At 45.8% G+C, this 18,840-nt stretch overlaps 1 protein-coding gene across 5 annotated transcripts in view; it reads left to right on the forward strand.

Annotated features, from left to right (window-relative positions):
* The window catches only part of ZNF423 (zinc finger protein 423), a 234,758-nt gene that overhangs the window by 56,991 nt on the left and 158,927 nt on the right, over nucleotides 1–18,840 (forward strand). For all 5 annotated transcript variants that reach the window (XR_005862958.2, XM_046899701.1, XM_046899702.1 and 2 more), the window contains one exon: nucleotides 12,591–12,650. Coding sequence is in view for 2 of the 5 variants with exons in the window: in XM_004944184.5 (XP_004944241.2) it covers nucleotides 12,591–12,650 (60 nt within the window). In the remaining 3 variants the exon portion in view is untranslated. The remainder of the gene's footprint in view (nucleotides 1–12,590; nucleotides 12,651–18,840) is intronic.

Consider the following 18,840-nt stretch of genomic DNA (forward strand, 5'->3'; position numbering starts at 1 on the left):
TACATATATAGCATGTCTGAAATATTACAATGAATTGAAGCATTTATGTATGAATCAGTGTCACCTTCTACAGCACAACTCAACCTGTAAGTACACCATGTTTCTGAGTGCCTGGTAGGAGTGAACACTGAGCTGCATGCACTACAAAAATGCACTACGCATTTAGCACAAGAAATTCCACTGTTTTGGATTTATGTGGCTGTAATGACAAGCCTGTTAATTTAAGATGCCATGACAACTTTGGCAACTAAAATTGGTTTGCCACTTCTACGCACACTTTGGCTGCAGCCATTGAGCACCTTTGTCCTGCTCTCACCTTGTGTAAGGCACATCAACAGACAGTGAGTGATGCTCAGGAGCTGGTAAGATCCCATAGGAATGAGTAGAGGAAGGGATGTTATGAAGGATACGGCTTTCTCCTTTGCTTTATGTATTTAGGTCATCAAGACTTACATCCAAAAGCTTGGTGCTCTCCTCTTATGGTTCTCCTTCCCTTTTCCCTTGAAAGACGCACCCCACAGCTCCCAGCTGTGTGGGACTGTGAGGCTTCCTGGGGCAGCGTGAGGATTCCCTGGGTACTGATGGGAGCTGGGTTGAGCGAGTTGTGTGTGGGCAGCCAAGAGCTGCTCCTGGTGAACAATTTCCCCTCTACCAACACATTACTCTATGCCAGCATCTCATGTGGGATCAGGGCACATGTTTTCTTCCAGCAATTAGCTCAGTTAAGTGTAGAGAGAGAAAATCACGTGCTTTTCCTCTTAGAAGTTACAGAATAAAAACCTGGCATATAGGTAAGCTCTTATTTTTCCCATCTGCCCTGTGGGACTCTTTCAGCAAACTTTTGTCATGTATATGTAAGCTGTTCTCTCACTGATAAATTATTTCATTCTTTTAGCTCTCAAATTTTATTAAAGTTAAATTTTTGTTTTCAAGCCCTAAGACCGTAAAAGACTACTTTGAAATGATACCCTTTCTGGCAGATTTGAAATAAATTATATCCAAACCCTATTACGTTAAAAATAAAACAATCTGACTTGCAGTGTGAATAGGACTCCAAGATTTAGGAAAATGTAGAGTGTTAGGAGGTGATGGCATAAATTTTTGGAGACTAATTCAATGTTAAATAAGTGGAATATGTTCAGAAGGTTGTGATCAGTGACACAGAGTCTAGTTGGAGGCCTGTAGCTAGCAGCATTCCCCAGCGGTTGGTAGTGCGTCTGGTCTTGTTCAACAACTTAATCAGCGATCTGGATGAAGGGATAGAATGCACCTTCAGCAAGTTTACTGATGATGTGAAGTTGGAAGGAGCATTTGATACATTAGAAGGCTGTGCTGCCATTCATTGAGACCTGGACAAAATGGAGAGTTGGCCAGAGAGGGATCTTATGAGGATCAACAAAGCAAATGTAGAGTCCTACACCTGGGAAGGAATAGCCACATGCATCAGTACAGGTTAGGGTCTTACCTGCTGGAAAGGAGCTCTGCAGAGAAGGACCTGGGTGTCCTGGCAGACAACAGGGTGACCATGAGCCAGCAGTGTGACCTTATAGAATCATAGAATCACATGGTTGTATGATTCTATGATTCTATAAGGCCAAGAAGGCCAGTGATATTCTGGGGAGCAGGGAACTTCTAGAGAGAGTTCAGCAGTGGACCACAAAGGTGATGAGAAGCCTGGAGCTCTTTATGAAGAAAGGCTGAGAGACTTGGGACTGCTCAGCCTGGAGAAGAGAAGACTGAGGGGGGATCTTATAAATGCTTAAAAACACGTAATGGGTGGTAGTATAGTGTGGATGGGGCCAAGCAGTGCCCAGTGTCAGAGGACTGAACTGGATGACCTCCTGAGGTCCCTTCCAACCCCCGTGATCCTGTGAAAATCAAATGTTTTGTGAGCATGTGGATATTCTATATTCTGATCAAAGCTATACGTTATTCTCTGTGAATGAAGAGTTGGTGTTAATAGCTGTGGTAGACCAAGATGTTTCTAGATTTTTTTAAACAGTCGAGTGAAAATTCTCCTAATGTTTTTTTTTTTTTTACTGCAAGAGTTGTAAGCTATTTCTTTTTTTCTTGTTAAATTCTCTGCGTTTTTTCCACCCTCTTCCCCAGTGGCAATGTTGAATCTTCTTTTATAAGAGAAGGATCATTATGTATAATCAAGCAATTTAAACAAATGATCTCTTAGTTCAAGAAGACATATACTACAATATAAACTTACTGAAATGAAATGCTGTTGTTCAAAACATATCACACTATTTCTGAGTTATTAAAAGCTCTCTTACTTTGATTTTGAAAATGGCTTTGGCTGCCAGAAGTTTGGTTGTGATTTTTGTTTCACTGATTGCTAGCCTACAGCCGGTGTCTTGATGGCAGTACAACAGTAACAGATATCAAGGAATATGCGTTGGTGTTGTTTCCAGCTAAAGTTTAAATAAAGCTAATTAGCCATCTTTGAGAAATGCAGCATTAAAAACCCAGCTATGTCAGCACACATGCTATCAGGGACAAATCTGCAGCTAATAGTGTTATTGCATCTGAAGCCAGTTGTGGATGGTGATTTTCAAGTGGCGTAGATGTGGAAGGTGACTTTTTCGGGTATCCTGCGTGGTGGAAAGCCAAACAGAAATGTCCAGCCTCAAGTGCCGTATGCACTACCTCATTCCCCTGAATCTTGAATAACAGAAATTACTTGAGTGGTGGCTGGAAGGCTGGATGTTGGCGATCTCACTTCCCGAGTGTGGTCAAATTATGGTGATTATTTCACTTATCTACAATAAATGTTTGAATCTGCCATGGAAACTGTCACAAAACCTTGTCCTAGCAAAAAAGAAAGACTTCCCATTTTCAGACAAATGACTTGCATGATGGAGAGAGAAGGATGTCTGCACCGCTATTGATTATGAGGTCGGCTTTCTGATCAATGGGAAGTTTTACATCCACTTGACTGATGCTCACCTTAACAGCCCATCCCTGAAACCAGTCAGCACTAATACGAAGTGATGGTTTCCCAGAACACTGTGATGTCCATAATGCTTACAGAAGGGATGTAGGTAGGCAATCCTCTCTCTGCAATATTATTATTTAAAGAGCTCTTTTGTCAGTGTGACTCGGAGTCGTTTCTGTATGCATGGCCAAAGTATGACTATGTTGAGAAGCAGGAATAAGCATGGGCAGAGCATAGAGATGGCTGTAGGATTTCCATAAGATTGTGCAACTCAAACAGAAGATCAAGAGAACAGAGAAATCTCATTAACAGGGAAAAAATACAAGGACAGATAGGAAATGTATTCGTATTCAAATTTGTAGAGGAACTCTGCTTCACTGACCCGTTGGCTATGGGTGAAATTTTCCTGGGAAAAAGCATTAGTTCAGCTAAGTAACCCTGATTGACTCAAGTGTAAATTAATTATCAGAACATTTTTTCTAGTGGTCAGACTGGAAGAAAGTTTTGAGAGGTAGGAGCTTTTGTGCATATTTTTCCTTTTCAGTTTCGCTTTAAGAGACTTGCAGACTATGAGAGGCTGTGATAGAAACAGTAGAAGTCTGGGGCAGCTTGTCTTGCACACCACAGTTACCAGCACGATTCCCGTCTGTCCATGTGAGAATAGCCTTGTACCCGTATGAATTCCTGAGGTGGGGAGCTCCTTCTGAGTGTCATTTCATAGTGGTACCTTTCACTTTGGACAGTGAGACTTTTCTCATTCTTTTTTCCGGTTCTGTACATTTAGTCCACCAAACTTCAAATGCAAAACTCCATGCAAGTTATATTCCTTTAGGGAAGCTTTTGTCAAAGTACTGCTGGAGCCATGTTTGGAAATGTCCACACCCTGCTTCCCAGGCTCAACAGGACTTCTAGGAGACAGGACTTATGTTCTTGGCAGCCTTCCTCCTGACGGAGGACCAGAAATCAAAACAAGTAAATAAATATGACAAAGAAATGTTACAGAACACAAAGCACTGACAAGAGCACTTGTCAGAGAGGAGTAGACACAATATAATTTGCCTCCAAGTAAGGATGGGCTGAGCTGCTGTTATTCCCCACAGTCCTTGTCCATAGAATTGGGATTTTAATAGTCCTGGAGGAGGCACGGAAGGGGCTATAAGGACGGAGACGAGGGTGTTTGCTGCTGCCCTCCCTCTGTTCTGACAGATGCTTTCAGAGTTGATGCCTGGAGCTTTGTGCTCACTTCTCAGCCAGATCTCTCCTGTCCTGATTTTGTTCATTGTTCATTTTCTTCCTGGTAGCTCTGTTTTGGATTTGCGATGAAAGCAGTGCTGATAGCACGTGGGTGGTGTGGCTGAGGCCGAGCAGCTCCTACATGGTGTGAAGGTCCCTCCTGGAGCTTGCCCTGCCCACCGGCACGTGGGTGGGAGCATGGGGGGCTGCGGTAGCACTTACCCTGTGCAAGGAATGAGGAAGTACGTGGTGCTGGTAGCACAACAGGTGCGTACGTTTCCATACACACACGTTTGCAGGAGGGGCTGCCTGCAGTAACACGGCCGAATTCAGAGCTTTGCTCAGGCTCCAGCTCTGCTGGCTGTGGCACGCCTGGATGTTCACCCACAGTGCAGAGCGAGATAAGTACGTGTCCCTTCAGCATTTTATGAAACAAAGTAATGCAGATATCTATAAGTGAGACATGACATGAAGCGTACAGATAGTAAGTTTGGAATAGTTCTGGGAGTTAAGAATTTACATGTCTTTATTAATTATTAGATGTTATTAGTGAGTGACTAAGGAACTGGGAAGCTCTAAGCGTTCTTTTGAAGTAGCGTACCCAAATTAGGCTAAATAAATAAATAAATCTGAAAATGTCGGGAAATGTCTGCTCTAATGAATTTTCTAAATACACAAATCATACTTATTAAATCAGTGGATCTTTTAGCTGTAAAAATATTATTACTGTTACACGGGGGAAATCCATTCAGAATTATAAAATATTTGGAAACTCTATGTTTCATTTTGGTGGAAAGGTTGTAAGATTAGTATCAACAGAAAAGAGTATGAAGTTTTAAAAGCCAGCTTTCTCCCCTTTGTACATGTGCCAGTTCTCAATAAGAACTGTGTTCTCCTTTCAGTCTTGTTTAAAAAAAAAAAAGTGTGTATAACAAGATATTGAAATTTATTTATGGTATGTTAGCACTAAGGACAGGTTGTTAAGGGGTCATAAAAAATATTAGTTTCCACTTTATGGAAGCCGCGTTGATTTTTCTTCAAATTAAACTTGATGCTACAAAGGGATATATGCGATGTATAAAACTTTCCCTCCCTCATTTCTTTCACCATAACACAGCCAACCAATGCTGTCTTCCATGGGGACAAATCTCTGGTGGAGAGCTCCTCCCAACCTGGGCGATACCGGCCCGCAGGGGCTCCGTGCGTGGAGCACTTCCATGGGCTCCCAGGCATTCTTCTCATGGCGAGGGAGGTGCTGGATTCCCTGTGTATGAGCTTTTGGAGCTGCTTTTATGTGCCCTTTGTCTATATTTCACCCTATGGTGTTTAATATATACCCACTGTATGTTCCTTCATTAAAATATTAAGGCTTGTACACAAGAAAGACTGACCTTCCTGTTAGCATCGAACCGGCAGTTCAGAAGGGTATATTGTTTTATTATTAAAATACAATTTATGAACCAGAAATGATCACAGATGCAAATTTATACTTTGCACATTTTTTTTTCTTAATAAGAATATGTATATTTTCATCTGGGGAGAAAGCAGCATTAAAATGAGAGCGCCTGGGGAGTGTTGCCACACACACACGCACGCACACGCCTGCATGCCAGAGCCCCAGCGAGCCGATGCTGAGCACCAAGCTCCTACCTGTGGCCCAGCCCGCACCTCCCAGGGCAGCTGGCCCCAGCTGGTCCCAGCGCTGGCACGGTTCTGCTTTGGGAACTTGTTTCCTTCTGACTGGGACCGGCACCACAGAGGAGTGTAAGGGGAAATAACACCACTCACCAGATGGGTCTTTCCAAGCCCTCGCAGCTCTCGTTAACGTGGCTGGTCAGGAAAAGCCTTCTCTCTTCCTTTTCCTGTGCTACCTGCTCTGGAAACAGAGCTGACTAGTTAAAAAATGCCCAAGTTCGAAGGAGTGGCAGTAAAAATCAGTGTATTTCTTGAGGCTGAGGTGTAGAAATCTGGCTGAAGGTTTTCTTCCAGCTCTGACGAGCATCCCCAGTGCTGAACGTGGTGCTGGGGAGGGTGTGGGCATGATGCTGCACAGCATGCTTGGGCCAGCGGCAGGGCGAGGAGGTAGTTGTGATGGGCTGTTGTGATGGCAGTTGTGATCGGCAGCAATGGGGAGCAGGCTGCTCCTGATGCATGTGGTCTGCTGCCTCCAGGGCAGGAGGTGGGGTAAGGGGTTGCAGCCCGCCGCTCAGCTGCAGGTCCTTGTAGCCACTTCTGTTCTTCCCTGTGTTGGTTCCTGTTGCTGTATAAAAGTGCTTGTAAACCAATTTCAAAATGCTCCTCTTTCTTTGCACCATCAGTTTGTGTTAGATGTGAACCCTCGGTGTCCTCATTAGGCTGCCTCAAGACAGGGCCAGCCCATGTAAATTGTTTTATTAGGTGTTTTGTTTATAGAGAAACTTTATAGCCCAAATGTAAAAACAGTGCACTTTCCTGTCTATTTTTTCTTTCCTAGGGAAGCAAAACACGCAATAGCTCTGGCGTGGTGAGGCTCTGCACCCCTCATTGTGAAGCCCAATGTTTTTGAGCTTTGCAGTGCTCCAGTTTCATTCCAAAACTTCACTTCATTGTGGCCATTTCTTTGCATTTGGGAAACTACAGCTTGTAAGTTCAGCCCCAGCATTAAGAACCTGGCTGTGAGTTGTAGGTGTGCTAATTCCCCCTTTCTCTGCTTTGTCAAATGAATTACTCCAATTTCAACACGTAAACGTTTTTGTCCTCCAACAGCATTCCAGATGGAACGAGAACATTTAAACTGTTGGTTGCTGAAGTCAAGTGTGCGGTTTTATGAGCAACGTGGGGGACGTCAGATTCACCTGTTTTCTTTCACTTGAGCTGTAAAACGCCTGTTTACTCATAGTAGATCTATTTCTGAAAGAAGGCGCAGACACTATGGTGACAGTTGCCTTAGAAATGCACACAGTGAGCAAGAAGCATGCCCGTAGGCAGCTGGCGCTTGCTGCCTGCAGCCCCTGCCCTGTGCCCCAACCCTGCCACCATGGGCAGCACAGCCTGGCGTGCTCCGTCCATCTGCCTCAGTGCCAAGTGGAGCAGTGGAGGGGTTGGGGTGAGAGGTGCTCCTGAATCTGTAACACACCCACGCAGGTGTCTCCTGGTCCACTTCTAAGAACTATAGGCTTTGGTGTATTATGCATGTAAGATGCTGATCCTGAGAGTAAACTGAAATACTGGCTGCATTATATTACACTATGCACTCGTATTTATTTACATAATAGATTTTGATGGGAAATGCATATCTGCAGTGGAGTCTGTGAATTAGAAACGAAATCTAAATGTGAGCACTGGGAATGGATTTTCTGGGGCTGGTGAGTGAGGCGTGTGGGTCACAGGAAGGGTGATGGTGAGCCACTACGTGAGTCCTGCAGGCTGCTGCCTCATGGCCAGAGGGCTCTCCTTTGGGTGCTCCCCTTATCTGCCTGCAGTTGTACCAAGTTCCACTGCGGTGTCTGAAGACCCAGGCCTGTTAGCTGCACGCAGATTTACGGCGCGGGTTTAAGCTAATGGGTACTTATCAGGCAGGCTGTATTTGGTGATCGTCCATCATTTGCTCATTAAACAGTGTATCTAAGTGATTCTCATTTCCTCCCTGCCATGTCTGGAAAGGAGGAAACTAGACACATTACGATGGAATATTAATGTCCTGGAGGATTAAGCCACCCATAATTAGATCTTCTTTGCATAAACCTGCTAGTGCTACCTTATTTTGTTGTTTGTTTTGCTCTTCTTAATCATCTTCACATCTCTTTCTTTTCCCAAATCTTTTTTTTCATTTCTTTCCCAGTTTTCCTTTGTAATGCCATGCCATTTGTCTCATCCTTCTTCCTTTTTCTTTTCCCCTGACCTACTGAGCACAGCAGCCTGGGTTTCCCCACTCCTCCCTCCTCCACACAAAAAGGCTGACTTTGCCAGCAAAAACCACACTCCCTGCCAAGCCCTGTTACTGACTTTGGAGAAAAGCAGCTAGAGAACTTGTGCAAATCCAGACTCTGAACTACCTAAATAAGCCGAGTCAGTAAACCCCCATGTCTTATTCCCTGGCTTTCTGGCCCATGAAATCACTGGTGGATAATGGTTCTCTTTAAAAGGAAAAATGCTGGTCAGGCACCGCTGATGGCTGATAGGACTGGACAGCCACTGAGCTGCTCTGAAAGCAGGGAACTTGTGGATCCTGGGGCAGGGTGAGGAATGGCATGGCATATCCCTTCCAGCTGTGAGGGAAGGAGGATGCACCCAGACACACTTACTGACACCATTCCCTGTGCCCCACAAACCCTTCTGTTTCCACATGGAATGGGTGAGTGTCCCTGTGGCACTGTGCTCCTGGCTTGGGTCAACTCTATGCCCACAGCAGCACCGAGTTCAGCTGGTTTTCATCCTGCTTTCCTTCCCCACTCCTTGCGCATTTGCGTGTTTTGCAGACTTCTGCCTCACAGGTGTTCCCAGGTGGAGAATCTAGCAGGAGCACCTAAGCAGGAGGTGGGGAAGGCTTTGAGCTGAGCCAGGAGGTAAGGTGAGCTGGCTTCTCCAAAGGAGCAATTTCCAAGCATTTTCCCTCCTTGTTACATTCCACTACCAGCTATGGCAGCCCTGCTTGGGCAGGGTTCTGTGCTGCAGGTAGAGTAGGAGTGGGGGCATCTTGTGCTCTCCTCCTCCTCCAAGCCAGAGCGGCACCAGTGCTGTCTGCGCTCGGACTGTGGGCTGGGTGCTTTAGCTCAGGTTTTTGGCATGGCCCCAGCCGGCAGTGTGTCTCCTGGCTGGTCCCTGCACCACTGCAGTCGTGGCTGTTTAGTGAGCATACCGGGGGGTTCTTGTATTACGGGAAGGATTAAAATGGCCTACAAAGCCCATGCGGCAGGGTAAGGGAGCACATGCATGCCATCTCAGTTGCTGAGAGCTGTTGCTCACTAGTAAACCTGATTGTATCTAGAAATCAACATCTGTTTCAGAAGCATCTCATTTTGATAACATTAACTTATTTCTTGGGAACAATAAAGTGTTAAATAAGCACTGTGGCTACAAGTAGAGTGCAGGTAAATAGTGGCTCTCACTTTTGGGGAGGTGGATGTTATATCCTGTCAGAAGTTTCTCTGAGCATAAAAAACCCAAATCTTTGTGCCTGCAGCACTCGTGACCTAGCAATTAAATCAGCATCCCTGGGGAGCATCTGAGACAAGCAGGCCAAAGGCAAATATTTGGAGTGTGCAGGGGTGTTGTGCCACAATGTCACCCCTCAGCTACGCTGCCTTTGCTTTGGCTCCCCCATCCTCCCTGCTCTGGAGGCATAGCAAAGCCACAGTGCTGGGGAGTAATGGAAGCAGAAGCAGACTCTGGTGTGGGTGCTGTGGTCCCCCTTTTTTTCCTAACTGCCTGCATGATGGGCTTGGCATGATTGCCTTGCTGTTTGCACCTCAGTGCTATTTTGTCGATGAGGCCTGGGACTGAGTATCCACCCTCCAGCTGGACTGATGCTGCAAAGTGGGAAACTGCCCAAAGCGCTTCAAAAGATCATATGGAGGGAGCAGGTAGAGGTGGCAGTAGGAGTATAATTACAGAGCAACTTCTGTTTTTGCAATCATGCAGGCATGCAGCGTAGTTTGGGGAGAAAATGGGGTGAGTTTGTGAAGGAAAACAGGAAGCATCCAATGAAAAACATGTGTAGTGCGTCTGTGAACGTTCTGCCCAAATTTAGCATGAGTGACTTTGGGTGGCTTCATTTTTCAGTGTTCAAGATGAAACGCTTTCCCTCCCGCACCGTGCCAGTTCCCCGTGGTGTTTCCCAGCTGCGGGGCCGTGCCGTGCCCATGCCCTGCTGGCGTCGGAGCTGCGGGGCTGCGCCTGTGGGCTCTGTGGGGAGCCACACAACACAGTCCTGCTCCCTGGCTTTGGTCACTGCGATTGGCTGGTGTGTCACAGAAAGCATATTTTCCCGCTAGTGAAATGGGAGTTATTTTACTGTGCAGTGTATTGTGGAAAGTAATCATGGTGGATGCTCTGTACTTCTTTGTGGGCTTTTTTCCTCATTACTGCTGCTTAGATAATAGCATCCACAAAGTGAGTGTTAATGCAAACTGGTCACCTGAGTCAAACTAGCTTTCAAGGAATGATGGCCAAAATGCTAAGAATCTGAACCTTTAAAAGAAAAATGAACCGAAGAGAATTTCTCTCTGGCTGATACTGTGGACAAGGGGCTGTTCTGCCTCAGCTCTCAGCAGCGAGAGCTGGGAACCACAGGCAAACCTCTCAGCTCCTGGTTGGGCCCATGGAAGAAGGGTGAGCAGAGGCACAGTGGGACCGGGCACCCTCCTTGCTGTCTTGCAGCGTGCCTGTGACAGAGCCTGAAATCTCAGTGCTTTGCTCCATCCACCCAACCGATCCTTCCCTTTTCCTGAAAACACATTTTAAAGAAAATAAAGTAGGGAACAGTGTCTGGCCAAGGTGAACAGCAGTGTGCAGCTGGAATCACCGATGACCAGTGCTCATCTCACGTATTGCAACTTGGATATGACTGAATTTTGTGCCTTTGCATATTTTTAGCAGAGTATTTTTTTTCCTCCCTTCCTTCTGTTAGAAAACATAAAGAAATACAAAAATCCAGCATAAAAACAGTAATATGAAAAACTATGCAAGCAAACCAGCCAAATAACAGTCAAGGATAAAATAAAATTAAAAACTTTCTACTTCTTTGCTTTGAGTTAGGTAGATGAAGCATTATTTAGTTTTGGGGCAAAACCCTCCCAACTTTACATGGATTTTAATGTATGGGTTTATTTGTACGTGAGTGAAATTGTACTTTTGGTACTTACATCCAGAGTTTTCCTGTTAAAGATGGGTCAACGTGGAGACAAGATGGCAGTTCGCAGCGCACAAAATGGCGGGTGAGCCGCTGTGGGGGAGGAGGTGTGATCCAATGGGCTCTGCCTCCCTGTGCATTGTGCCCGTGGTGGCTGCAGGAGGCCCACGGCGTCAGGCCTTTCTTACTCTGTCACTCTGCAATGGTCTCACACGGCCTCTAGGCTACTATGGATTTCTTTGGCGAAAGTATATCTGTGTCTGAAATAGGACTTCCAGCAGAAATGGCAAATTTTCCCCACTAGTAAACCTGCAGCCCTCCGTGCCGGTGCAGTGCCTTCTGTGCTATGCATGCTGCTTGTGTGGTCTGGATGAGACATTGAAACTGGGCAAAGCCCTGCCTGTGTAAGCTACCTCCTCTGTTCCCAATGTCAATGTTGTCAATGACACCAGCCTCACAGACAAGTTTATACTACGCTGGAATTCTTCAAAGGAAGGGAAGGGATTGGGAAAAAGCATAAAACCAAGGATCCTGTGGTGCAAACGTGAATAATCAATGCAAATAATCACTGGAGCAGGTTCCAGGGCTGGGCGCACAGATCCCACCCGGTCAGTAGCGCCTGTGTTTGAGGCTTTGCAATACGGATTTGATTTCATTTGCAGAACTATTTAGAACTTGTATTCAAATCCAGCAGCATTTATATTAAAGGGTGAGAAGTTGTTCAGTGCAAGGAATACATACTTTTCATCAGGAAATGAAGACCAACGATTTAAATTCTTTTGGTGTTGTGGTGACATAGTACGCAGATATAGGCGATCAACTTTTACAACTAAGATGAATTTCTGCAATTACTGCTTCCAAACACAGCCTGGCAGCAGTGGGGCTGCCACCGGCCTCAGTACCAGCAGGATTGGGCTCATTGCTGGCCTTCCTGTTGGCAGCTGATTTCTTCCTTACTTGTAAGAGTGAGAGGAAATTTTATAACTCCTAACAGGCAGGCTGTGTACATGTCGCTTGTGAGTGCTGAGCACCTGGCTCTGACAGCTTTCATATCATCAAGCTTTAAATGCACTTATTTATGACTGCCATATTGTGGAACTTGCTTGAATGTTATAATAGTACTCTTTTAAAACCCTGAACGTGGAAAAAAACTATTGTTAATGACATAAGTCAGGCAATTTTCCCCTCATCGGGCAGTTCTTTACTGTGATCTGTTACAGCGTGAATTTCAAAAATGAGCTCTGCATTTGCAATGGCAATTTCATACATGCAAGCTGTTGTGAACATACACGATTTCAAATGTGCATCTTTAGCTAGGGATATTTAAACCTCTATTAAAATTTCACATGAACCTGTCCAGGAAGAAACTGCAGGCAGAAATCTCACACTTAGGTTAGAATGTAGGGAAAAACTCTTCACTGAATTTCTACCTTATGAATTATTTTATAGAAAGCAGTAAGTTCTCCTTTGGTGGTACAGTGGTCTGTTGGAATACTTACTGTTGTCGTGGACCTAGTTTTCTGATGACTTCGCTTTTTAGTTGGTTCTTTATAGCAATCACAACATATTTTTGTTCTTTTTCAGTTGAAGAGGGCGAATCTTCGGATTTTGCTTTGAACTGGGACTCATCAGTGACTCAATCAGGTAAATATTTTAGGTTCTTCTGATTGCAAAAACTGCCAGAAAGCTGCCAGGCTTTTTACAGGAACTGTATTTTGTATGTCACATTCCTGTCTCCAATCCAAGACTACCCACTGCAACACAATTTTTATATCAGTTCCATATGGTCAATAAAATCTATTACATACAGAGACTAATATACTCTTATCCTCTGGAGAGCCATTCCTCCTTCTTGTGGGCACACTGAAGTGGGTTGTGATTTCTCCAGTATAACCACTTTGAAGTTTTTTGCAGTGGGCACTGTTGCACATTCATTCCAATCTAATTACATAAAAGCAGCTTTAACAGGAATTTTAAACTTCAGTCTCAACTGGAATGTGTGTGTTTCTCCTCTCGGAGGAAATTGGAAAGTACTGTCAGAGCTGGAGGATGAAAGTGGTACATTGCCATGGCAGAGAGATTGAACATGCAAAGCAGCTTTTGCCCTCTTTGATAGCAAGAGCACTTAAACATGTGTCTGGAATGTGCTCATTTGTATCGCACTGAAAATGTGAATGAAGAGAGTCTTAAAGCATGCTTGTGTGTAGCTGTGTAATGTGTGGTGGTAACGCAGATGTAATCAGCCGATTGGCTCATGTTCAAAGGTAGGGGGAGGTAACCAGTCACGTCCCAGAGCTGTGTGCCACGTCTGCTGATGTTTTACTGTCTTTTACATCTCGAACGGTAACGAGATCGTCAGAATGTTTTTGACTCTTGAAGCTGCTAACACCATTTCCCTGCCCTCCTCTTGATGAGGGTGCTCCGAGAGACTGGGCAGTGGTATGGGAACCGTTCTCAAACTGAGCGTTAATGTGAGAATAAAGAGGTGCTGCCTTCCCGTTCTGTGCAGGCTGTGTGGCACTCAGCAACAGAGCAGCCTGCAGGAGGCCTCTGCTGTGGCAGCAGCATCTGGTGGCTTGGCGTGGCACATGCTCCATGGAGCAGACACATCTTCCTGGGTGCAGAGCTGTCCCGGAGTCCTTGGGTGGCCAGCATTGCCCTCAGGGCCACTTTGTGCCTGCAACATTTCCCCTGTTCTGCTGTCTCCCTGCTGCCACAAGCCCTGGATCATGTTCAGCTCTGCACAGGCTGAGGTTCCAAACAGCAACAGTAGCAATAGTTTCTGTGCAGAGTGGGAGTTAATTTGGGATTTGTGGACCATATTGGTGACTCGGCTATAGGTAACAAAGCCTATAAGAGGCTTTTCTCAAATTAGTTGGGTCTCCTTCGTTTCTCCTTATTTACTCCTATAATTATAGCCCTCATTCAAGATGTCAGATGTGAGGTGAAATGTTTTGTATGTGTGGTTTATGGCAGCTTAATGAAAATGGGTGCTAATTGCTAGGTTTTCCTTTCAGTATGGTCAGTAGGCACTGGCTTCCATCTGACATGCATGTCAGGGTACAACTTGTTCTGTAAGCAGAGGGCAGAAGCTGCAGACTGGCACACAACTGCGCAATGGCACAGACAGCGTGGAAAGCCGCAGTGCATAACAGTGTAGTGTAGCAGCTCTTGTGCAGTACATGGCCCTGACTGTAGCCAGTAACAGAGGCTGGCCACAGCCCACAACACCCTTATTACACTCTGTTGTGATCTTCCTGTTTGTATTAGCTCCAGAAGGTTGATGCTGAACTTCAGCAATGGATGAAAAACATGCTTCAGCTTCTTCTTTCATGCCCCTTCCCTCCCCAGCCCCACGTGACAACACTGCTTCCCCTACAGAAAAAAAAACAACAAAACAATTAAAAGGACAAAAAATGGACATGTTAAACTCTGAAACAGTTGCCAGATGTTTCAAATTAGCATATTTCTCTGCCTTCTTCTCCTGCATGTTAGCACATCTCTGTGTACAAACACACTCAAAGTGACTCCTGGGCAGTTCTGCTGGTGCTTGGCAGGCTGCTGCCAGCATTGGGTGAACATGGGGCAGCGCTGGGCACTGCTATGTGCAGCATTGTTTTCATGCTTATGGGTCATTCCAGCTGAGGGAGAGAAGGTGCTTCTGCTGCTGTAGCTTGCTTTGCTCACCGAGCCAGCACAAGCGAGGCTGGAAGTGCTCTTGGAGAAGCCAAGAATTGAGAGAATGCAATGAGATTGTCCCTGATGCAGGAATTGCTCTCGGTGCCCATCAGGCCCATTTGTAAGGGGCATGCTGCCAACCTCCTCTGAAGTTCTCATCCTCATTTTTTCTTAATGCAGAACAGGAAAAGGCCACCCTTGCCCCTCTCACCCCGAGGACCCAGCTTGTTGGGCAGCCCCTGTCCCAGTGGAGCAATGCAGTGGGGAGCCCCCACTCTGCTGCCCCCACTCTGCCCTGCCCGGGGCTTGATGCTGCCTCTAGGCCAAGAAACCAGAGTTCTGCCTCTGCCTGACTGGACCCTCGCTTTGCAGACTGCATTGCTGTTGTAATACATCACAAGAGCATTATCTTGAGGAGCAGCAAGGGACATTTTAAAGAAGTAAAAAGTCTTACTAAATATATAGAGAATTTAAGGCATTTTAAAGACCTATGGAAGCATTTTGCATGGGGATTGCTGGGGAGTTTCTCATTAGCCTGGCTGTTGGGCCCTGGGGAAGCTCAGCCAAATTGTCTGGGGCACACAGAGCAGATTCTGCATTCTCCTTGGGATCCCTGCAGACCTAAAAGCCTGAATTTTTGCTCTTGAGGAGATGGAGGTATCTTTGCTAGCAGCTACAAGCTGGGGTACTGAGTAAGGGCCTGGGGAACAGGGCTGATGACCCACAACGTATGCTGGGAATGAGTGGCACTGAGCTCCCATGCATGTGAGAGCTTGCTTTGTCCAGGATGCTGTGTGAGGGTTTGAACTGCCTTCTACTATTTCTTTTCAAGTTTTTCTCATTTAAGAGAGAAGAAGGAAAAAAAAAAAAAAAAAGAGGCAACTTTTGAGAAACAAACCACAAAATAATACAAAACAAACCTCAGCCTGCAGTCGCTCCTCTCCCTCTCTCCCACTTTGCATGACATCTCCCAGCAACATAAATCTCACCTCTTACTTGGTGCCTCAGTACAGGAACAACTCCGTGCTGTTCGGGGACCAGCAGAGCCTGCGTGGTGCTGAGATGGCTGCTGATGTCCGATGTATGGCATCTCCCTTAAATGGCAGAACTCCAGAAAAGACCTGCAGCCACTCTCTAAATGAAATCCTGGGATCCTTTACTGCTGCAGAACTTTGAGGAGTTCAGTAACAACTCAGCAAGCATTATAAACCTGTTGTCTTGCATACACTCTGAAATTGCTTGTCCTGAGTGCCTTCATGGGCTTGGACATCTAAAAGCTGATTTCATTGGTAAATCAATACTACAACGTTCTGACTGCAGTACGCAGAGATTTCCAAAGAAATGAGCCCTTGAACTGTATTAACAAGCAAAGAACAGTTTGCTAACAAAGTCAAGAGACTTTGGTAACTTCTCTTAGTTGCCCTTTTTTTTCTTTTTTTCAGTCTGTGATGGAAGGTTTCATCTGACAGATTCCTGATGGCAGGAGGAGCTTTTGGTGGAGGTGTGGGGCTCCCATGGTCTGACCCACACACTGCACCTGCAGCACCTCTGGAGCAGGCACAAAACCCAAAGCTCTCACCAGCACCCTGGCTAGCATTGGATCTGTCTGGATGACTGGTGGTGCCAGGGCAGCTTGGGGCCTCCTGCAAGGGAGAGCAGCCCTCAGATGTGAACACAGCTTGTGTGGAGCAGCATTTAAATCAGCAGCACACACCTGTGTATTATGGTATTTCCTAGAAAATACTTACTATTAAAAATGTTAATTGGGAAAATTATAGCAATAGCACAGAGGAGGAGAATTAATTTCCATGGTAAAAGAGGGGAGGAAAAAAAACACTCATTTGGAAGGGAGCTACAGCGTGCTCCCCTCCATCTACCCACCCTTTCACTTTGAAGGCAAATCTGCTTAAGAGAAGCCAAGCAAGGTGGTGAGTCGCATTAGGGTTGCTGGACTTCCTCACCATGAAAGCCAGAGCCCAAGGTGCTGCAGGTAACAAGGGCTGGGTTCCTGCAGCCCCACAGTGCTGGAAGGACTGCCCTTGGCACCGCTTAGCCCTGTGGGAGCCAGCAGTCAGAACAGGCAGCAAGGTCCTTGTGTTGGGGCCAGGTCCTGTGAGCTGGGCGGGGATCCAGGTCTAGGTGATGTCCCCATGGGACCATCCTGCCAGGACTGAGGCCTTCCTGGGCCCTCATCACATGTTCAGCACCCACTGCATGCCTGTCCCGCCGTGGGCCCTGCCTTGGTGCCAACTGGTGCCCCATGTAGCCTGGCTCCTTCTGCTCTACTCCATGCTCCTCCTCTGCCTTCTGTTCTCTCTTCTCCTATGGTGCTACCTGGTCATATCATTCTCCACATGCAAAGGGATGGGGTTAGATGAACATTTTCTGTGATTTCAGATGAAAATTGCATCTGTTGTTTACAACAGCCTTCAGGGCATAACTAGCAGTAACGGGCTAAAGTAGAGTGAAGGAGATCCTGGGCTGAATATCAAGAAACAGCTCCCAGTAGTGAGATCTAACAGGCTCTGGTATTATCTCCCATCACTTCAGTCATTTTCAAACCATACCGGACAAAGTGCTTGAAAACATGCTGTAGGAATGGCCTTATGTTGCAGAGGGATGGATAAGATCACCTGATAAGTCCTTCTTATCTCTAATATATCCAGCTTTGCCACACTCTAGATTTGCTAATATCCTGCAGATCTGGGGACAGATGCAGACTGAGCGCTTTGGCAATGCACACTTTCTAGAGCTTGTTGCATTAAATTACTGCTGTGTAGGATCTCAAAGCACTTTGCAAACACTAATCAAGCCTCCCAACCAAGCAGAAAGTATTCCTAGTGCCCCATCCCATGTGGCTTTGCCTCCACTTTGTGCACTGTGCCACTGAACGTCTTGCCTGAGCTCTAGCTCCTGGATGTGCTCAAATCTTCTCCTTCAGGACTGAGGCGTTGCTGGTCCCAGCTTGCTTTGTCAGGGCCGAGGGCAGCCACAGCCATGCAGCTGCAGGAGGAGGCTGCAGTGGGTTTTCCCTTGGTGGAAGCATATGGCTGAAGGGCTGAAAGGAAATCTCCTGGTAAACAATTTATTTGCTTTTTCGTAGAACCTCCTGTACTTCTTCAGCTAATTCACTCATTGCAGTTGTTTCTGGTAGCTCAGAGCTCCCAGCCTCAATACATGTAAAACAGGGATGACAGAATATATTGTATTGGCCTGTTGCTTAACAAAGAAAAATCAATACAAAAATAATGCCACAGTTGTAGATCATTCACACTGAAAATAAAGCAAATTTTCCCAGCCATCAGAATGGGATTTTATAAACTAAGTTGAAAAATAAGGAAAACAAACGGAATAAACAAAGTACTGCTCAGTTATCTGGAGTGTTTAAGGACACTGATAAGGAACTCTGCAGTGAGAAGCTGCACAAAATTTGCGGTGCTCTGTCCAAATAATCCTTGCTTATTCAGTACAGGAGACTCAAATCGTTTGGGTCGGAAGGGACCTCTAGTGGGTCTTGTTCAACATTGACTTGCCTTATAAGTATTGAGGTAACCACTGCTTCCAAATTTTGAGATAAATTGTCTTTAACTGTTAAGCTTATTACAGAGCAGGAGTGTAAGTATGGTTAGTGTAGTGTATGGATGTGCAGGAAAAGAAGGCTGAAAACTCATGGAAAAAAAAGAATGTTGAAGATAACATGGCCTGAAATTTCCCATACTAGAAGATACATCTGTATTTCTGTCCTTCAGCATCTTCAGGCGGCCTTTGCAGGACTGGCTACCAGCAATTACGATGTCATTGTCAAATGAAGCAAGCTCATCTCATCATCTGATATTTGTTGTCTATAAATTCAAATGAGAAAACCGCTAAATGGGAGAACTTATAATGAGATCTGGCTCTCAAATCTCACTGTGTCCACATGAGAGCCATGGAGACAAGCCACCTGTGTCTTGTCAGGGCCAAGCGGCAGCGTGGTGCAGATGTGCCAGATGTGTGCAGAGACCTGTGGGATGGGATATGCATGGGTGCAGCACTTGGTGTGCCCTGCTCTGTGCACTTCTACTCCCACTGTGGTCATTGCCGGCGCGCCTGTGTGCCCACCTGTGTCACCCACTGGGCCCCCTTCCTCACAGGGTGGCTTGGTATTCATTAGTAG

The sequence above is a fragment of the Gallus gallus genome, chromosome 11 (assembly GCF_016699485.2).
Source record: "Gallus gallus isolate bGalGal1 chromosome 11, bGalGal1.mat.broiler.GRCg7b, whole genome shotgun sequence".
NCBI lineage: Eukaryota > Metazoa > Chordata > Aves > Galliformes > Phasianidae > Gallus > Gallus gallus.